This window comes from Phyllostomus hastatus, unplaced genomic scaffold (assembly GCF_019186645.2).
Source record: "Phyllostomus hastatus isolate PE091 unplaced genomic scaffold, TTU_PhHast_1.1 phas_contig_2, whole genome shotgun sequence".
NCBI classification, from domain to species: domain Eukaryota; kingdom Metazoa; phylum Chordata; class Mammalia; order Chiroptera; family Phyllostomidae; genus Phyllostomus; species Phyllostomus hastatus.
The window spans coordinates 2,527,820-2,549,847 of NW_025333718.1; the positions used below are offsets into that span (position 1 = coordinate 2,527,820).

General features: G+C 38.2%; 1 protein-coding gene across 7 annotated transcripts in view; it reads left to right on the forward strand.

Annotated features, from left to right (window-relative positions):
• Positions 1–22,028, forward strand: part of LIMS1 (LIM zinc finger domain containing 1) — a 183,964-nt gene that overhangs the window by 146,689 nt on the left and 15,247 nt on the right. For all 7 annotated transcript variants that reach the window (XM_045835209.1, XM_045835210.1, XM_045835207.1 and 4 more), the window contains exons 3-6: positions 12,383–12,449; positions 13,803–13,923; positions 14,368–14,517; positions 15,828–15,978. In XM_045835209.1, the coding sequence (XP_045691165.1) occupies positions 12,383–12,449; positions 13,803–13,923; positions 14,368–14,517; positions 15,828–15,978 (489 nt within the window). The remainder of the gene's footprint in view (positions 1–12,382; positions 12,450–13,802; positions 13,924–14,367; positions 14,518–15,827; positions 15,979–22,028) is intronic.

Genomic DNA, 22,028 nt, shown 5'->3' on the forward strand with positions numbered 1-22,028 from the left:
TCCTCACACAACCAAAAGAAGGACAACAACAAATTTAGAAACAAAAAATATCCAGAACTGTCAGAAAAATCAAACTGTATGGAAGTCCAACAACCAAGGAGTTAAGAAACATTCACCCAGACCGGCAGGAGGGACAGAGAAAGGCAGCTGTGGTGGAGTGGACTTGTGGCAAGGTGGCAGCTGTTGGAGTTGGCAGTCCCACATCTGCGTGTGGATAAACTGGGAGGAACAACTGGGGAGCAAGACCCAGGGAAATGCAGATTCCAATGCAGGGAAATAAAGCCTCAAACCTCTGACTGAAAAAACCTGTGGGGGTTGAGGCAGCATGAGGCACTCTCAGCCTCACAGGACAGTTCGTTGGAGAGACCCACAGGGTCCCAGAACATATACAGAACCACCCACCCAGAAATCAGCACCAGAAGGACCCAATTTGCTTGTGGGTAGCAGAGAAAGTGACTGAAAGCCAGCAGAGAGCTGGGCAAGTGGCATTCTTCCCTGTCAGACTCCTCCCCACCATACAGCGCCACAATGCAGCAACCTGGGTTGCCCCACCCTGTCATGTACCTAAGGCTCCACCCTTTACTACGTAACAGGCACTCCGAGACAAAAAAATATGGCCCAAATGAAGTTAACAGGTCAAAGCTACAGAAAAAATACATGTAAGCAACTAAGAGATAGCCAGACTGTCAGGTGCAGAGTTCAAAAACACTGGTAATCAGGATGTGCACAGAAATGATTGAGTATGCTCACAAAATTGAGGAAAAAGTGAAGGCTATGCAAAGGGTGAAATAAAGGAATATATACAGGGATCCAACATTAAAGGGAAGGAAACTGGGACTCAAACCAACAGTTTGGAACAGAAGTAATAAACAGTCAACCAGAACAGAATGAAGACACAAGAATTCAAAAAAATGAGAAGCTTAGTAACCTCCAGAACAACTTTAAATGTTCCCACATCCAAATCATAGAGGTGCCAGAAGGAAAGAGGGAGAGCAAGAAATTGAAAACTTATTTGGAAACATACTGAAGGAAAACTTCCCTAAACTGGCAAAGGAAATAGACTTCCAGGAAGTCCAAGAAGCTCAGAGTCCCAAAGAAGCACACACGCAGGCACATTATACTTACATTATCCAAGATTAAAGATAAGGAGAGGATCTTAAAAGCAACAAGAGAAAAGGAGACAGTTATCTACAAAGGAGTTCTCATAAGACTATCAGCTCATTTCTCAAAAGAAACCTTGTAGGCAAAAAGGGGCTGGAAAGAAGTATTTGAAGTCCTGAAAGGCAAGGGACCTATATCCAAGATTATTGTATCCAGCAAAACTTTTGTTTAGAATGAAAGGACAGATAAAGTCTTCCCAGATAAGGTCAAGTTAAAGGAGTTCATTATCGCCCAGCCCTTATTATATGAAATGTTAAAGGTATTTATATAAGAAAGAGAAGATAAAAAATACGAACAGTAAAATGACAACAAACTCACAACTATCAACAACCGAACCTAAAAAAAAGCAAAAACAAAAACGAACTAAGCAAACAACTAGAACAGGAACATATTCACAGAAATAGAGATCTCATGGAGGGTTATTGGTGGGGAAGTAGTAGGGGAAGAATAGGGGAAAAGGTACAGGGAATAAGGAGCATAAATGGTAGGTTCAAAATAGACAGAGGGAGGTTAAGAATAGTGTGGGAAATGGAGAAGCCAAAGAACTTACATATGACCCATGGATGTGAACTAAGGTGGGGAATGATGGTGGGAGGGAGGGTACAGGGTGGACTGGAACAAAGGAGAGAGAAAAATGGGACAACTGTAATAGCATAATCAATAAAATGTATTATTAAAAAGTATTGATACCTTTGATAAGGGGTTATTTCCAAAATTTATAAAGAACTCATACAACTTAACACCAGAAAAGCAGACAACCCAATTGAAAACTGGACAGAAGACCTGAATAGACACTTCTCTAATGAAGGCATATAGATGGCCAATAGATATAGAACATTTCTCAGCATCACAAATTATCGTAGAAACACAAATCAAAAACACAACATCTTACACCTGTCAGAATGGCTACATTCAATAAATCAATAAACAAGTGTTGGCAAGTATGTGGAGAAAAGGGAACGCTCATGAACTATTGGTGGGATGCAGATTGTGTAACCACCATGGAAAATAGTATGAAGATTCCTCAAAAAATTAAAAATGAACTTCCTTATGACCCAGCAATTTCACTTGTGGGATTATATCCTAAGAAATCTGAAATACTAATTTAAAGGAACATAAACACTCCAGTGTTCCAGTGTTCACAATAGCCAAGATATGGAAGCGGCCCAGTGTCCATCAATAGACGAGTGGATATAAAAACAGTATGTACACATTGGAATATTACTTGGCCACAAAAGAGATGAAATCTTACCTTTTGCAACATCATTGATGGATCTATAGGGTATTATTCTAATTGAAATCAGTCAAAGAAAAATACCATTATGATACTACTTATATGTGGAATCTAATGAACAAAATAGAAACAACCTCATAGATACAGAGGAGAGACTGACAGTTGTCAGGGGTGGGGGATGCTGGGGAACTGGGTTAAAAAGATGAAGGGATTAGCAATATAAATTGGTGGTTACAAAACAGTCAGAGATGCAGGTCACAGTACAGGGAATAAAAATACCATCATTATAACTATGTATGGGGTGAGGGGGGTACCTGAGGCATCAGGGTACCACTCTATAAAGTACATGATTTTCCAACCACTTTGGTGTTCATATGAAACTAATACAGAATAATATTGAGTATAAAGTGTAAATGAAATTTTTTTAATGAATTTTAAAAAGAAAATGCTGATATATCCACTAGAACTACATCTGACAATTTTTCTTTTATCCTCAGCAGAGGACATGCTTATTGATTTAGAAAGGGGAAGGGAAGAAGGGGTGGGGGAGAAACATCTACTGGTTGCTTGTCCTGCATGCCCAGACCAGGACTGCTCATACATGCCCCAACCAGGGACCTAACTGGCAACCTAATCATGCCCTCACAGGGAATTGAACCTGCATCCTTTCTGTTTATGGGACCACTCCAACAAAGTAAACCACATCAGCCAGGGTCAGGCAGTTTTTAATGAAAATATTTGCAGGCTTTACTTCACAATCTTAGTAAAGTGTATCTAACTGCTTGTTCATCTCGCACAGTTTTTGAGCTTTGTCATGCCTCCATGCAGAGCAATGAGTGAAAGAAAAGCATTCTTAAATGGAAACAGGAGATCTCAGTTGTAGGTAGAACCCTGTTTTTATCTGGAGTTTTTTTAAGGTAGGGACAATAGGAAGGCCCTATTTAAAGAGATGATTTTTGGGATACTGGCATTACCAAAATATTCTGTTATTGAGTGATGTGTTATATTGAATTTGGATTTTAATATTTTATAATCACTTCTAGTAATGGAGTATCATTTCTTGAATTAAAAATGCCTTCCTCATAGTTTATCTAAATGATTTAAATAAGTTTAAATGGTATTTCCAAGAACAAACATTAAAAGAGAAAAAAGTTCAATTCTCTTTCCTCTAAGTATGTACTGGAGTGACTGACTCACTTCTAATGGATATAGAAAGGGTAAAGTAGTAACTTGCAGTGGAGAAACCTGAATGAAAGTATCTTAAATGGGTGATTAAGGTTAACATCACCAGTAAGAATGAGTCATGTTGAGATCATGTATTCCCCAATATAATGCATAGTATTACATTCAAATACAGCATATTATTACCTCTGTGGTATTCTTCACCAAAACTATAACTTTGGTGTAATCATGAGACAAACTCAAAAGGAGCACTTCACAGAATACCTGACCAGTAAGTACCTTTCAAAAGTCTCATGCAAGACAGGGTAACACTAAGGAACTGTCACAGGTTAGAGGAGTCTAAGGACCTCGATTGTTCTGACTTCCACGAGATTTTTGTGAGTGACAGTTATTCATTTACTTATTGACCTGTCCATCCATTCAACAAATATTTATAATATTAATCAACTATTTACAATGTGCCAGGCACCATGTTATATTTTAGGAGTACAATGATGCAAGACAAACTGTTTTCAAGAACTTATCTAGTGTATTATACTAGACTAACCAAGTCTTTGAAAATGAGATAAGAAAACTTTATAGTATTATAGACTGCTTGATAATAGGGAAAAATTAAATCTACCTGAAAACAGATTTTCCTCTCTCCCCTAAATCCACTGTAAACTAGAATAAATGATGTTTAAAGTGCTTTAGCACAGTGCCTGGCACTTGGTAAGAGCTTAATAAATGGACAACACTAGTTTTAGAAAATAATCCCAATGTAGTTTTACAGTGTACATATCTACAGCAGCTCCTAGCACAATGCCTTGCCTTTAGAGGGTGCTCTAAGTGTTGGCTAACTGAGAGAAGATGTTGATGAAACTGCAGACTAAGATGTCTGTCTTAGTAAGTGCATATCTATAAGGAGGATTTTTCAGGACCTTAACATTTTTTCTCAGCTTTGTGTAGTGGGGATGGAGGATGGATTTACTATTGGTATTAATACATGGCCAAAAAGGAGCCCAGTAGACAAATGTCATTTTCCTGCATCCAGTAGAATTACCTCTTTGTCTCCAAATGAGCAAATCCGAGGTCAGGATCACATTGTGTATGAGCAGAGAAACCAGGGTTAGCTTTCAGTTGTAATTTTTAAGTTGTGATAGAAACTCAGTGATAATTTAAGAATTCTAGGTGAAATTCTCTGTTGCTCTGCCATGATGGATACAAATGAAGAAGCTCAAATTATGGGGTCTGACAGCCTTGTTCAGCTCCACTGGCTTTGGCACAAGTTATTTAAGCTTTCTGAATTTCAGTTTTCTTAAACAAGAGGATAATCACATGTGTCTCATAGGGTTATGAGTTTGAACCAAAGTAGCATGTACAGTACCCAGTAAGTTTTCCTACTCCCTTCCTCCACTTCCCAATGGACACTTCTTCCCATAAGTAATGATTCCACACACAGTATAACAGAGTTCCTCACCCTCAGCACTATTAACATTTTGAGATGGCTAATTCTTTTTTGTGGGGTAATTCTTTGTCCTGTATATTGTAGGGTGTTTAGTAGCATCCCTGTTCTCAGTCCACTGGATCCCCAGTTATGACAACCAAAAATATCTCCATTCATTGTTAAATATCTCTTGGAGAGTAAAATCATCCTCATTTGAGAACCGCTGCACTAAAATGAGAACATCCCTTCAAATAGGTAGTGAAGTTCACTATGGTAATAATAGCAAGCCAGTTCTAAATGGGTGTATTTCCTAAGTTATTAGGCAATACCCTATACAAAACTAAAACCTTTTTATAATCCTGTCTCTTAGGAATTTGACTGCAGTCACAGTAAATTCTTGTGCCATAAATTTAATTACAAAGTACTTCTAGAAAGAATTCACTTAAGAAAGACCTTAAAGGGAGCCTACATTTCTTGTTTAAATTGGATAATTCATCACTCATGTAGCAGAAGGCAAGATATATTTTCTGTGTAATAATTAGAACTGTTTTCCCAAACAAATTTGTTTTTCTCTCTAAAGGTATTCTACTTCTGCATTTAATTTTAAATAAATTTCAAATAATAGTGATTATAATAATACTTTTAAATTTACCTGTAGCAGAAGATAGTGGTCAGGGTAGCAATAAAAACTATGTAAACATGTTAAAACAGTAATAGGTGTCGCTTTCCACCACTTACTACTGAGAGCAGAGGCACTGCTTCCCAGTTTCATGTGAGTCTCTCAAAGCTGGGACTCATCTGGCTTGTGCTGCTTCACATTACTTCACCTTGCCTGGAATATAGTATTTTTTGCATGAAGAAATGCCCTATTATTGTTAATTTTATAAGATGTGTAAATTATATTAAGATTTTTATTTCTGAAATAATTGCCTATTAAATCCCTATTATGGGTGTTTTACAAATTGTTTGTTTGTTCTTTTATTAGCTTCTCATATGAACCCTACAAGTGAGGTATTTTTATTCACAGTTTACATGTGGCCATGAATCTCAAATACCTTGCACACAGTTAATTGGTGGGTAAGTAGTCAAATTAGGATTTTATCTCAGGCCTGCTTATATCCACAGCTTTGTTTTCCTCAGTAGGATGCTCTGACTCTCGCTGAAACTGAAACAGTTTCCTAGGAGTGATATTTTATGTAATTGATGGATAATGGTTTCCTGTGTTGCCATCACTGTGCTTTAGCTCAGTCACTCCCTAGAGGTTCATGGAGAGCCTGCCCTGTGCAGCATGGTGTATGGACCACTTTACATCCTAGTTCCAGGAGTGAATGCAGTTTTCAGAGTGACCTGGGTAGAACTGATGACAATTTGCATGCTTCTTGTTCTCATTTTCAGTCAAGGAAAATTATGTGGTTGTATAAATTTGTCAGTTATATATGATTAGTGATCTTAAATTTGGTATTGTAGTTATCTTCAGAGGGAAATCTATTTCCATCAGTGCTGTTTTACATAGGCTGTCAGTGTTCCCAATCATTCTCCAGTACAGTTGGAGAAATATTTGTAAAATGACCAAATCACTGTCAGCATGAGAAGGCTGATTAAATGTCATTTATAGGGGGAAATACCCATTCAACTCTAGAGACCCTAATGCCAACTATATATAGCCATATAGTGGTTCCTAAGTCGAACTTTGTGATATCTAAGATTATCTCCAGTAAAAGGATTTTCTTCATTTTTCCCCTAAGAAAATAGTTTTGGAAGTGAAATTAAACAAATAGTTGCAGAGGGATATACTTCCAGATATACTGCCAATGGGTGGATTGGACCAAGAACTAGGGACTTGGTGTGCAGCCTTTCAACCTAGCATAGTGCACATTTAGGGGCTGGGTTCTTGGCTGATCAGATTCCTTTTTCCCTACTTCTTACTTTGAATATCTCAAATGTATCTTTTTTCCCTATCACAAAATGCATAACAGGAAAGACTAGTTTATGGTGTGAGATTTAGTGGAAAGATGTTTTACAAGAGATTCCCTCACTCATTTCCTCTTATACCGAGTCGTGTTTACTCAGGAAAGCTAAAACCTGAGAAGATAAGACTGACTGTTGGAGAGGAAACTTTCCAACAAAAAGAGGTACTTACCTGCTGCCCCACTCACTTCAAACAATTTATGACAAACCAGTACAAATATTTTCAACATTTGCACTTGACTTGAAATGAGACCATTAGCTAAGTTTCTAATTCCAAGTATTTTTAAGTATATTTTATTCATTATGCTATTACAGTTGTCCCATTTTTTTTCTCCCCTTTATTCTCCTCTGCATTATACCTCCCTCCCTTCAGCATTCCTTCCCCATCCCCAGTTCATGTCCATGGGTTGTACATATAAGTTCTTCAGCTTCTCCAGTTCCCATACTATTCTTAACCTCCCCCTGTCTGTTTTGTCTCTACCATTTATGCCTCTTATTCCCTGCACCTTTCTCCCCATTCCCCTTTCCCCCTCCCCGCTAATAACCCTCTATGTGATCTCTATTTCTGTAAATCTTTACCTGTTCTAATTGTTTGCTTAGTTTTTCTTTTTTTTTTTTTTAGGTTCAATTGTTGATAGTTCTGAGCTTGTTGTCATTTCACTGTTCATATTATTGATCCTCTTTTTCTTAGATAAGTCCCTTTAACATTTCATGTAATAAGGGCTTGTTGATGATGAGCTCCTTTAACTTGACCTTGTCTAGGAAGTACTTTATCTTCCCTTCCACTCTAAGTGATAGCTTTGCTGCATAGAGTAATCTTGGTTGTAGGTTCTTGCCCTTCATGACTTTGAATACTTCTTTCCAGCCCCTTCTTGCCTGTAAGGTTTCTCTTGAGAAATCAGCTGATAGTCATCAGGGAACTCCTTTGTAGGTAAGTTTCTTATTTTCTTTTGCTGTTTTTAAAATTCTCCCCTTATCTTTAATCTTGGATAATTCAATTATGGTGTTTCTTGGTGTGTTTCTTCTTGGATTCAACCTCTTTTGCACTCTGAACATCCTGGACTTGCATGTATATTTCCTTTGCCAGATTGGGGAAGTTCTCCTTCATTATTTGTTCAAATAAGTTTTCGATTTCTTCCTCTTCCTCTCTGGTACCCCTATGATTTGGATGTTGGAACATTTAAAGTTTTCCCAGAGGTTCCTAAGCCTCTCCTTATTTATGAATTCTTATTTCTTCATTCTGTTCCACTTGGATTTTTTTTTTCTTCCTTGTGTTCCAAATCATTGATTTGAGTCCCTGTTTCCTTCCCTTCACTGTTGGTTCCCTGAATATTCTCCTTTATTTAACTTTCTATAGCCTTCATTTCTTTCCTTATTTTGTGACCATACTCAACCATTTCTGTGAGCATCCTGATTACCAGTGTTTTGAACTCTGCATATGACAGATTGGTTATCTCTTTGTCACTTAGTTCTTTTTCTGGATTTTATCATTTTTTTCGTCTGGGCCCTACTTCTTTGTTTTGGCGCACCTTTTATGTTACAAGGGGCAGGGCCTTAAGTATTCACCAGGGTGAGGCAACCCACTTTTCTGCTTTGTTTTGCTGTATGTGGGAGAGGGGTCAGGGAGGAAACAATGTTGCTTGCTAGCTTGTTTGGCTCTCACCCAAGTTTCTGTCACTTCTCTCCCTTCCGACAAGCAGATTGTGCCCTTCCAGGTGCTAATTTCTGGGTGAGTGGGCCTGTGTATGTTGTAGGACTCGGGCCTCTCCAACAAACTCTCTTCTGAGTCTGGGAGTTTCTCCCACTGCCACAAGCCCCACAGGTTTTTACAGCTAGAGGTTTTGAGGCTTTTATTTCCCCATGCTGGAACCTGGGTTGTACAGTTTGCCTCGCTCACCAGTTGTTCCTCCTGGCTTGTCCGCATGTGAAAGTGGGACTCGCTGGTCTGCCAGCCGCCACCTCAGCCACCCCTGTCTGCCAGCCGCCACGTTTTTGCTATCCTCTCTGCCCTGGCTTCCCATCTCTCCCCATCCTAGCAGTCTGGATGAGTGTTTCTTGTTTAACTCCTTGGTTGTTAGACTTCCATACAGTTTGATTTTCTGGCAGTTCTGGTTATTTTTTGTTCTTAAATTGGTGGTTGTCCTTCTTTTGGTTGTGTGAGGAAGTGATGTGTATCTACCTACTTCTCCATCTTGGCGGAAATTCCTAATTCGGAGTATTGTTTAAAGCAGCAGAATTTTTTTTTCTCCCCAGAGAGACTATTCATAGAGACTATTCATCAGAGACTATTCATATCCTTAATCAGTTAATAGCAGAGCTGATCATGGCTAGAGTACATTCTTCCCCATACTGAACTACCCCTGTTCCCTACAGGTAGTGGGACTTTGGCATTTTGTTTAAACATTGCTAATATGGAGCATTAGGAATCTTATAAGCTTACTGCATTTTAAACCAATTTGTCATTGTAACATGTGATTACCTAGAAAGGAAATACTTAAGGGAAGTTTGATTCTTCCAAATTTATGATTTCTGAATTTTTTTCTTTTTACATCCTGTAGTTTTACTTTGAATCAACTACTGGCCATAACTATTTGATCATTCTACACACTGTAGGGAAGGGGTAGCTTGTTAGAGCAAAGGAAGTTCTGCACTTGCAGTTGTGCTCACACTGGGTTAAGCACCCCAGGATATGCATGGAGTTTGCAATATGGGTGGTTTCAGGCAACTCGATTTCTCCATTTTTCTTCCTGGTATTGGTTTGCCTGATAATATATTTGTTTTCACAATAGAATTTTCCCCACTTTATAAAACACAGGAATCTCAGATCTTACTATGAGGAATTGCTCCAGGACACCAATCTGAAGGGACTGGTCGGGGGTACTTAAACCCATAAGGCTCTAGTCTTTTCTTGCGTCGTGTATTTTCTTGTCATGGATGAAGCTTGGCTTTGGGAACTGTATTGGATGTTCTATCTTCAAATACATGGTAGATTTGAAATAGTTCTGACAACTTTCCATTTAAGGCTTTGCCTTTTTTGTGCCTTAATTTCAAAAAGACTCATCCATTTAAAGAGACTCCTGTGAAAGCAAAGCAAAGAACAGTGATATGAAATTATGAACGTGATAAGTATGTGTTATGAGCCAGGACACACAGCCAAAAAAGAATAGGTTTGTGACTCTCACAAGGCACTGAGAGGTTAAACAGCTTGAACTGAGTCACACAGCCAGACAGTGGTTCAGCCAAGATTTAAACCCATGCCATCTGGATCCATGATCCAGATACCTCCTATGATATATTACCTATTTGAGTCATGTCATGAAAGACTTAAGCAAATTACAACCAGTCTTATTTTTTTTCTACCTTATGCTAACAAATACAGTATATATGTTAACTGTTAGACTTATTTTGTTTTGTTTTTGAGGATACATGTCTTTGTTAAATGCAGAGTAAAGGTTGATCATTTCTTTCTTTTTTCATCAAACTTTGTTTTAATGGGTCTCAATATCCTGTGACAGATTTTGGTCAAGATTTTTCTATTAAAAAGGACTGATTTTAAAAACTAGTAATTTAAAACTACCACACAAAGAGAAAAAAATAAATGGTCCAGAAAACATTCTCCTTTCTTTTGGAAAGCTTTATGTTGCACTGCTATCATCAACCAGTCTTTTACTATTAAACTGAAGTGGCCAATTGAGACAAGCAGTTCTGAGGTCATTCTTCCACTGCTGACTGAGATTAGTGTGGTAAGGTGGGGAGGGAAGGTGACTGTTTTTTAAAATAAATTACTGGGGATCTTTGATGTCTTTTTAAAATTACTACTAAAGGGTAAACATCAGATTTCTATACATGTACCTAATGTATATTCATTAAAGGAACATCTTACTTCATAAATAACTCTACTTTGGGCTACATGTTATAATGTATTACATTATGACATACTATTGAGTAATAGCTTATTGATTTATTACCTTCTGTTTGTAACTTTTAAAAATAGAATTATTAAATGTGTTACACTTTATTCCTTTGAATTTAAAAGTGAAGGAAGACTTTTCCTGGCACAAAATAAATATGGCTTGACAATTAAGCTATTGTGGATACGTTCATTAAATCGAATGATCTAAGCCCTCAGATAATTTTCATAATTGAGGAAATTGATTTGGCAATGGATACATTATTAAGAGTGGGTTTTGATAATCAAGTGTGCGATTTTAAGCATATAACTTATAAGGAGCTCAACGATTCAAAGGAAGACATTTATATAATTATAATTCCTGCAACGTTTTTATGTGAAAAGGATAAAAGCAACCCCCAAAACAGAAAATTATTCTAGAATTAATGGCTATTATAATGGTAAGTCATAGTTCTCCATGCATGCATGAAATAATTCTGAGGGGAAAGAGTAGCCCTGCTCACCTCATTAAGGTATGCTTTTCAAGTATATAAATAGTGAAAAGTAAAATTTAACATTTGTAACATGTTTCACTAATAATCATTGTAATGATAATTTAATCCAGAAAAAAAGAATGTTGCCCTGTACAGTGTGGCTCAGTGGGTTGGGCACCATCCTGTAAAGTGAAAGGTTACCAGTTCCATTCCCAGTCAGGGCACATGCCTGGATTGCAAGCCAGGTCTCCATTTACGGGCATGCGAGAAACAACCAATCTGTGTATCTCCCACACATTGATTTTTCCCTCCTTCACTTTCTCCCTCCCTTCCTATCTCTCTAAAATAAATAAATAAAATCTCTTTTAAAAAAGATTGCTCCTCACAAGTATCAGTGCATTCCCTTTTAAAAAAGAAAAAGGAAAGAGAATGTTAACTTCTAGAGCCTTTTGGAATCAGAAATTAAAATTTTTAATTGCAGTGAAGTATGGTAGGGTGATCAGGAAATATACTAGGATAAAACTTTGGAGGAAATTAAATGAAAACAGTTCAAGGAGGGAAAAGAAGGATGTAAATTTGCCAACTGTTAAAGTTTAATTTTTAAAGGGTTTTGGTCCCATTTTAAAATATTTAAATTTAAAATATACTAGAATAGTCACCTTTTTTAAATATTTAAGCCTAAGGTAAAATATTTTAGATACCAGCTTTAAAACCTGTGGAAAGGGGTTTGTATGTGCATATTTTCTAGAGGGTGGGGTTTGTAGCTTTCAACAGATTCTTAAAGGTGGAGTATGTAAGTCAAAAAACAATTAAGAATAGCTAATAACAATATTAGTCCTGGTCTCAACTTGTTCATTCTTTCTTTTCCTGTGCCCCCATGTAGTTGTATGGAAGATACAAAAGTATATCTGCTTTTGAAAATCTCAGTAGCAGAGTTCTTAGTTACAAATCATCTTTCTTTTTGTCTCTGGAGAATAATTGTGTTTATTCTCTGGTTATTTAATATTTACAAGTACTTTCTGTTTCAGTTTGAAGGAAGGAAGTACTGTGAACATGATTTTCAGATGCTCTTTGCACCTTGCTGTCATCAATGTGGTAAGTTTTACTGTTGAATGTAAAATAAAAGTAAGTTTCAAAATTAAGCTATTTAACACTGCTAAAGTATCAGTGGTTTTTGGTTGTCATTATAAGTAACATTTAGGTAATTTGCCAGCCCTCTTTCCTATTATTAATATATAACAAACCGAAAGAGTATCAAAACCTGGAGAGAGGTCCTGAATTGCTCAGTTGCTTAGAGCATCATCCCAATACAGCAAGGTTGTGGGTTTGATCCCCAGTCACGACACATATGGGAATCAACCAATGAATGCATAACTAAGTGGCACAACAAATTAATTGTCTCTCTCTACCTCTCCTACCCTCCCAGCTCTCCCTTCCTCTCTCTCTCTAAAAAAAATCAATAAATAAATTTTTAAAAATTATTTAAAAACCAGAGAGAAGCCCCAGCCAATGTGGCTCAGTTGGTTGAGCATCATTCCACAAACCAAAAAGTCACCAGTTTAACTCCCATTCAAATTTAGTCCCCATGCCAAGGTTGCAAATTTAGTCCCTAGTCAGCTTGTGTGCAGAAAGCAGCCTATCAATGTCTCTTTCACATGATGTTTCTCTCCCTCTTTTTCTCCCTCCCTTCCCCCTTTCTAAAATAAATAAATAAACTTTTTAAAAAATTTAAAAGGAAAGAGAAATGATTTTTAATGACTTACAGTATACAAGTATTTTAGGACAAACGAGAACTTCTGTTAGATGAGCTTTTAGAATGTTCATTTCCCCTGTTAATGCAAACTATACCTACTTGCTTTTGGGTTTTCCAGGAGAGAGAAAACATGTGTGGTACATAGATGCTGAAAGATTACCTGTGTTTCGTAGCCCTGGCTGGTGTGGCTCAGTAGATTGAGCATTGGCCTGTGAACAGAAAGATTGCTTGTGTATTGCACAAATGGTGGGCTTGCTTGCACCTTAACCCCTTCACTGGTTGCTAACAGCCCTACTAAAAGGTCTCCAGAGATTGGAGAAATTGATTAGAATGTTGCAAAGATTTAATGAAAGAAGAAATTAAGCACTGGTTACAAGAATATGTTCTGTGGATTTCAGTTTTCTGTGTCAATGATGACCAGAAGTTACGAAAAGACATTCAAGAGAGTCCAGTACATTGTTTGTAAAAGGAAAGCCAGATTCAGAGATGTGATAAGACAGCCTGAAAATATAGCTACCGAGTCAAAAGGAAGGATACAGATGAAATAGAAAACATTTTGCTGATATAGTGCTTACTGTGGTAGACACATACATAAAAAGTCCCTATTTGTGGAGAAAGGTTTAAATGTATTTTTTCCCTAATTGCTTTTAGCAGTGAAACACCACATTGGATATGCTTTGTGTCCCTTTCCACAGGTGAGTTCATCATTGGCCGAGTTATCAAAGCAATGAACAACAGCTGGCACCCTGAGTGCTTCCGCTGCGACCTCTGCCAGCAAGTCCTGGCAGACATCGGGTTTGTCAAAAATGCTGGCAGGTAGGAGTTTTTATCCTTGTCAGATGTGGGTAGATAAAGGGACTACTGCAAGGTCATGTCTATGTTCTCATGGGACTATAAGGCAGTGCTTTAGGATACTGAATTTAAGGTATAGGGACTCAGAACTGTTGCCTGTTAGGAGAGGGCCCTGCATTTTTTGTACAGCAGTGCTTTGCTGCCACTTTTGTTCCTGGTCTGAGAAAAAGAGCTACAAGTACTTAAAATACAGTTTCTTAAGTATCAGTCAGATTACTTGGACTGGAATAAATAACGTTTTATGTAAAAAGTAGTGGGTTGATTCTGCTCTTTTTAAGTCAGCAGTGATTTTTAAAGAAATAGTTTCCTTAATTTCTTTTGGAAGATAGGAGAAGCATATTTTTTTTAATCATTAGGAAGGACCTTATATTTTATTTAAGTTTCTAAAACAGTTTTGATTTTGTTTAGACATCTGTGTCGCCCCTGTCATAATCGTGAGAAAGCCAGGGGCCTTGGAAAATACATCTGCCAGAAATGCCACGCCATCATTGATGAACAGCCTTTGATTTTCAAGAATGACCCTTACCATCCAGACCATTTCAACTGTGCCAACTGCGGGTATTGTGATGTCTTTGTTATTGCACAAAGGGTGGAAATAAAATAAAAGATCACATTTCTCTATATTTCTGTTATACTTGCAAGTCAAATTGGTTTTTTCCAACTTTTAATCTGGAAAACTTTAAACCTATAGAACAGTCAAGAGAATAATAAAAGAATACCTACATGCCCATCATTTAGCTTCATCGGTTAACATTTTGCCCCATTTGACTGGGTGTGCAGCACACTTTGTGTGTGTGCTCGTGCATGTGCATGTACAGCTCTGGGAATATTCAAACCATGTTAAAATATCCCAAATCATCTCAAAAACTGCTTTTCCATTGTAGGATTCAAAAAGAGCTTTTAAGAGTCTTATCTTTGTATACATATATAGCTTCTACAGTTGTACTAATTAGGGTATTATCTCGACATATCTTAAATTACATCTAAAGGGGATTTTTTTTCTTCAGAATCTCATGATAAATTGTTGGGCTATGATTTTCTGAGTTTGTTATATAATATAAAAATTTAAATGAAAAAGATACTTTAATGAATATGAACTTACATGCTAAATTCTAGTAGGGGAAGACATAAGGTAGGCAAAAGGTCAAGAAAACAGCTTTGTAGTGTTAGTACAGCCACCTCATCTTTTTTGTGATTATTAATTTGTGCCTTACCTGGTTTTCTTGCCTATCCTCCCTCTGGTAGGATACTTCTCATTTTCCTTTAGCATTTGTAAAGAATTATTTAAAAACATGAAATTCAAACAAGTCCATTTGACTAATTGAGGCTATCTCTGACATATGTATTGACACAGGGGACTGAAAATAATAGCATATTTAAGCATTAGGAAACAGAAAATTCTTGTCATTTGTCTATTCCTATTCACATATAACTATTCTTGAAAGCTTGTGACACTTTAAATAATTATTATTAAATAGAAGTAGTCTCTAAACTCCTCAGTTATTTTAGAAAGATAATATCACTGAGTCTGTCCTCAGTATTGTTATTATTCTCTAGCTTTTTAGAGACAACAAATGGACTATATTGTGATAATAGTCAAGGAAATGATAGATATGACCAATGTGGTGGTATATATCTGACTTATTGGTACATTTTATCATTATTATATGATATTGATGTTTTGGTAGGGATCTGAAACCTATTCAAACCTGTTAATTCATGTTACTCTGATCACCAGGAGGGAAAAGAAGTTACAAGGATTGTTATAGTGATATCTTCAAAAACCTTCTAAAAGTGCTAGCCTCATCGTTGCCTGTTTTTTTTTCATCTCTTGATGGTATTCATTTGAGTATCTTTCTCATGGACAGGAAGGAGCTGACTGCTGATGCCCGGGAGCTGAAAGGAGAACTGTATTGCTTGCCATGCCATGACAAAATGGGAGTCCCCATATGTGGCGCTTGTCGAAGGCCCATTGAAGGGCGCGTGGTAAATGCCATGGGAAAACAGTGGCATGTGGAGGTAAATTCTAAATGATGTAGGGGCAAATAGTACTTTTTAATTTCCTTGGTTCAGATGTGTTACCAAGATAAGGAGATTTTTAGAAATTAAATATGAAGATTTTGAAGACAACTGACTTTATAGAAAATTAGAAATATAGAATATACAGTTTTTGTGAGCTCTTATAATGATACAGGATGTGATATTTTGTCCTTTATTTCTTTCCTTTTTTAGAAATATACTTGACTGGTTAGGTTGTGACAGTTGTCCCAGGTTTTTTTCCCCTTTTGCCCCCTCCACCGAGTATCACCTTCCCTCCAACAATCACTCCTTTATGTCTGTGGGTGGTGCATATAAGTTGGCTTCTCCATATCCTATACTTTTCTTAACATCTCCCTGTGTATTTTGTACCTACCAATTATGTTTCTTAATCCCTGTACATTTTCCTCTATTCTCCCTCTTCCCCCTCCCTGCTGACAATCCTCTAGATTCTGTTCCTTTCTTATTGTTTGCCTAGTTTGGATTTTTTTTTTGTTTGTTTTTTAGATTCAATTGTCAATAGTTGCGAGTTGATGTTTTACTGTTCATAGTTTTGATTTTCTTTTTCTTAAGTAAGTCCTTTTAACATTTCGTATAAAAAGGGCTTGGTGATAATAAACTCCTTTAACTTGACCTTATCTGGGAAGCACTTTATCTGCTCTTCCATTCTAAATGATAGCTTTGATGGATAGAGTAATCTTGGTTGTAGGTCCTTGCCTTCATAATTTTGAATACTTCTTTCTAGCTCCTTCTTGCCTGTAAGGTTTCTTCTGAGAAATCAGCTAATAATCCTTTTTTTTTTATTCAAGTTAAGTAGTCTCCATTTTCACCCCACAATGACCCCCTGCTCCACCCATCCCCACCTCCCACCCTTGACCTTACCCCCTTTGGCTTTTTTCCATGTGTCCTTTATACATGGTCCATGGTGGCCCTTCCCCTATTCTCTGCCATTATCCCTCTGGACCTGCCCTTCTGGTTACATTGTTCAATGTTACATGGTTACAATGTAATGGCGCATTATCCTTGTTGACAGTGGTGTGTTAAAATCCCCTAGTATAAATGTGTTGCTGTCTATATCTTTCTGAAAGTCCTCCAAGATTTTCCTTACACATTTGGGTGATCCTATGTTGGGTGTATATATGTTTATAATGTTTATGTTTTATTGGTAGATTCTTGAGTATTTTGAAGTATCCTTCTGTGTTTCTTTTTATGGCCTTGGTTTGAAGTCTATTTTGTCTGATATAAGTATTGCTGCCCTGGTTTTTTCCCCTCTCCATTTACTTGAGTTTTTTTTTTCCAACCTTTCACTTTCAGTCTGTGTAGGTCTTTTGTTTTGAGGTGAATCTCTTATAGGCAACATATGTGCAGGTAAGGTTTTCTTATCCATTCAGCTCTTATGTTTTGATTGGAGCATTTAATCCATTTACATTTAAACTTAATTTTGATAGTTACTTATTCATTTTTCCCCCTTCGTACCTGTGTTCCTCTCTCTCACTCTTTTTCCTCCTATTCTTTTTTTTTTTTTTAAGATTTTATTTATTTTTTTTTCGAGATGGGGAAAAGTGCTCCGAGAAAGAGAATGAGAGAAACCTCAATGTGCTGCTGCCTCTCACACACTTCCCACCAGGGACCTGGCCTGCAACCCAGGCATGTGCCCTAGACCATGAATCAAACTGACAACCCTTTGGTTCACAGGCCAACACTCAACCACTGAGCCACACCAGCAAGGGCTCTTTCTCTTCATAAAGCAATACCTTTAGCATATCTTGCAGTGCTGGTGTGGTGAAGGTGTATTCTTTCAGTCTACTTTTGTCTGGGAAACTCCTTATTTCATCCTCCATTTTAACTGAGAGCCTTGCTGGTTAGGCTAGTCTTGGTTATAGGCCTTTGCTTTTCATTACTTGGAATATTTCTTAACATTCCCTTCTGGTTTGTGGCATTTCTGTTGAGAAATCTGTTGCTAGCCAAATTGGAGTTTTCTTGTACATTACTTCTTGTTTCTCCTTTGCTGCTTTTAAGGTTCTCTCTTTGTCTTTTAAACTTGGCATTTTAATTATGGTATGTCTTGGACTAGGCCTCTTTGAGTTCATCTTGATTGAGACTCGCTGTGCTTTCTGAACATGCATGGCTTTTCCCCTCTCCAGGTTCTGAAAGTTTCTGTCATTATTTTTTCATACAGCTTTTCTATCCCTTGCTCCTTTTCTTCTCCTTCTCGTTTCTCTGTGATTCGAAAATTGTTGTGTTTCATATTATCTTGTAGTTCCTTAAGTTATCTTCGTATTTTTTTAGCATTTTTTCATGTAGTTGCTCTCCCTGGGTTTTTCTTTCTACCTTGTCTTCCAGCTCACTAATTTGGTTTTTGCTTCATTCCAGCCTGCTTGTCATTCCCTCTACTGTACTTTTTTTTATTTCAGAAATTGTATTCTTCATTTGTTTCTTGTTTTTATTGATAGTTTCTATTTCCTTTTTCATACTCTTGTAGTTCCCACTCAGTGCATAGTAGTTGTCAGTGAGTTTCTTGAGCATCTTTATAACCATCCTTTTGAATTCTGTACCTGATAATTTACTTACCTCTATTCATTTAGCTCTTTTACTGAGCAGTCTTCCATGCCTTTTGATTGAAGGGGGTTTTTTTTTGTCCTCCCACTTTAGGTGAGTCTTTTTGTTTGTTTCTGCAATTCCTGATGCTCTCGTTTGCCAGCTGTCTTCATAGGGTGCACAAAGGGTGTGGTAGGAGTTCTGTGGGACTTAGTGGTGCTTTCTCTTTAATCTCCTTGTCCGGATGCTCTAGGGTTGCCCTTTTTTTCCATTTGTGTGGGCTCTCTTGTTGTGCTTGGTCTTTGCCTGTTGATAGCTCCTTTGTTGGTGGGTTCTCCCCTCTAGCAGATTTACTGGTATTTACAACTCCCATCTTTTCTTGTATGTGACCTGGGACAGGGCAAAGGTGAAATGGAGTAAGACAGTGGGAGAATATTCTATGGGAATTAAAGTGCTAACAAGTAGAGAATGCATGGGAGATCCTGTGGAGAAGTACAGCAATAACCGTGATATTTCACCCAACTAGCCACTTTTTATAAGAGGCGAAAAAGAGATAAGATTCTTATTAGAGGAAAAAGAGAACACTGACTCCAGAAAGCAGAGTGCTTATGCTAAGTTAGATGGTGAGATATAGTGAGAGTAAGTGCTAGAAACTTGTAGTGTGCGAGGAGAAGACATTAACCGCAACAGTAATAAAGCACAGGAAGATAGTGAAATGGACTAAGACCATGGAAAGGTGCTGTGTGGGAATTGGAACAATAATAATATGACAAGAAATGCATGACCTGAATTTTTTTTAAAAAGTAAAAGACCAAGATTAGTGTGTTATTGGTATATGAGTGAAGTGAAGGAAATTAAAATGCAATATGAAAGGGAGAACAAAGAAAACCAGTCAAACAATGAAATCAAACAAACAAAAGAAAAAAAACTAAACAGAAGGAAGAGACATAAAAAGGTCAATAATAATAAAAATAATAACAGTAACAAAAATAAAAAGTAAAAAATAAAATGCAAGTTCTGTAGCATATCAGAGTGAATTCTGTCTCAGTTGTTGAGGTTATCCTTCTGATCTCTCTCTGGGTCTGTCTTTGGTCCTTTCACAGCTCCAGGTCTCATTGTCTTACACTTGGAAGAAAAAAAAAGTGTCCTGCTGACTTTAATCCTGCCAGCTGGGTTCTGCTGGTCTTCTGGTAGCTCCGGGCAGAGAGGGGCTGGGCTCCTTTTTTTTTTTCCCCTTTCCTGTGGCTCTGTGTTGGGAGCTTGGTCCAGGCTCCAATATTCACAGGTGTCCAGCCTCCAGCCCTAGCCCTCAGAGCACCGTGCAGCTCCCACAGTCCATATGTGCCCAGTGGACACCTTTAATCTACCTTGTCATTCCACTCTTTGATTAGTCCATGAGGTGCACCGTGTGGGAGCAACTTGCCATCCCTCCTCCTTCTTTGCTGGCCTGGTCACTGTACATGAATATTCCCTTCAGGGCAGTTTAGTTTCCCTATTAAATTAAGTCTCTGAGTCTCTTTAATAGTTTCCCTATTAAGTTAAATTAAGTCACTACCCCACTGAGCCCCTACTGCCCAACTTTGATCAGTCCATGAGGTGCCCTGATTTGGAACAAATCACACCCTTCCTCCTCATTCTTTGCTGGCCTGGCCACAACACAGGAGAGTTCCTTGTCCAGTGGCTGAAGGCCTTTTTCAGTGAATTCTCCTTAGTTGTGGACAGCCATTTTTAGCAAGTGTCCAGCTTTTCACACAGCCCAACTCTCTGACCAGTCCAGAGACTACTGCGTCAGGGTCAGTCACAGCTTAACTCTTCTCCCATTTCCAGGTGTCACCCACTCCCCAGTTTCTCTGGTATTATCCTAGCCAGGAAACACTGCCTCTGTATGTCTCTCACTGTGACTTTATCCCCCAAGTGACTTCAAACATGCAGGTCTCTCCTGGTATGGGACTGGCTTCCCGGCTTTGGGAGGGAAGGAAGCTGTTAAGTTATAAGTGCTGATCTGGCTGTCTTCCAAAGCTCCTGTGGTAGCCACAGGCCCCAGTGACCATCCCGTCAGCCTACACGATCTCCTTGCCATCTGTTTTTTAACATCCTCTGCAGTCTTTGACTTCCAAACTTTATATAACCTGGGATTCTGTTGGCTGTTACTCTGTTCTTCAGAAGATTGGGTAGGTGTCCCAGTTGGGTGCACAAGCAAGCGGTTCAGCTCCCACCTACCTCACTGCCATCTTTCACCCTCAGAAATCAGCTGATAGTCTTATGGGAGCTCCTTTGTAGGTAATTCTCTGCTTTTCTTTTGCTGCTTTTATGATTCTCTAGCTTTAATCTTTGGCATTTTAATTGTGATGTGTTTTGGTGTGCCCTCTTTGGTTCCAACCTGTTTGGTACTATCTGTGCTTCCTGGACTTATATGTCTATTTCCTTCACCAAATTAGGAAAGTTTTCTTTCATTATTTGTTCAAATAAGTTTTCACTTTTTTGCTCTTTTCTGTTCTCCTTCTGGCATCCCTATGAATCAGATGTTAGCACATTTGGAGATGTCCCAGAGTCGTCTTATTCTCCCCTCATTTTTTTGAATTCTTGTTTCTTTATTTTGTTCCCCACGAATGTTTATTTCTTCCTTATGTTCCAAATCATTGATTTGAACCCCGGCTTCCTTCTCTTAACTATTGGTTCCCTGTGGATTTTTCCTTATTTCACTTAGGGTAGCCTTCATTTCTTCCCTTACGCATTTGCTATACTCAGTGATTTCTCTCCACACCCTGTCACCGATGTTTTGAACTCTGTGTCTGATATGTTGCCTGTCTCAGTTTTGCTTAGTTCTTTTTCTAGAATTTTGATCTGTTCTTTCATTTGGGCCATATTTCTTTGTCTCCTCAATTTGGTAACCTTCCTATGTTTGTTTCTGTGTATTAGGTAGAGGAGCTTTGACTCTTTGTCTTGGTGCACCTGTTATGTTGTATGGGGCAGAGCCTTAGGTTTTCCCCAGGGTGAGGCAATCCGCTCCGCTGCTTTGTGGCACTGTGGAGGAGGGATTGGAGAGGAAATAATGCTGCTTGTTCAGTTCTCACCCTGTTTCCAGTCACTTTCCCCAATTTTCCCACTTTCCGTATGTGGTTGGCACCCTTCTAGCTGCTGCCCTGGTGCTGAATACAAGAGTAGGTGGGTTTGCCCTATGTTCTAGGGCTGCATGGGTCCTTTAAACGGACTTTCTTTGGAGACCAGCAGTTGTTTCTGCCGCCCCAACACACCCCCCCCCCCACAATGTCTTTTTTTAAAAAGATTTTATTTATTATTTTAGAGAGAGGGGAAGAGAAAGATAGAAACATCAATGTGTGGTTGCCTCTCATGTGTCCCCCTAGTGGAGACCTAGCCTGCAACCCAGGCATGTGCCCTAGACTGGTAATCGAACCAGCGACCCTCTGGTTCATAGGCCTGCACTCAGTCCACTGAGCTATACCAGCCAGGGCCCCCACTGGTTTTTATAGCCA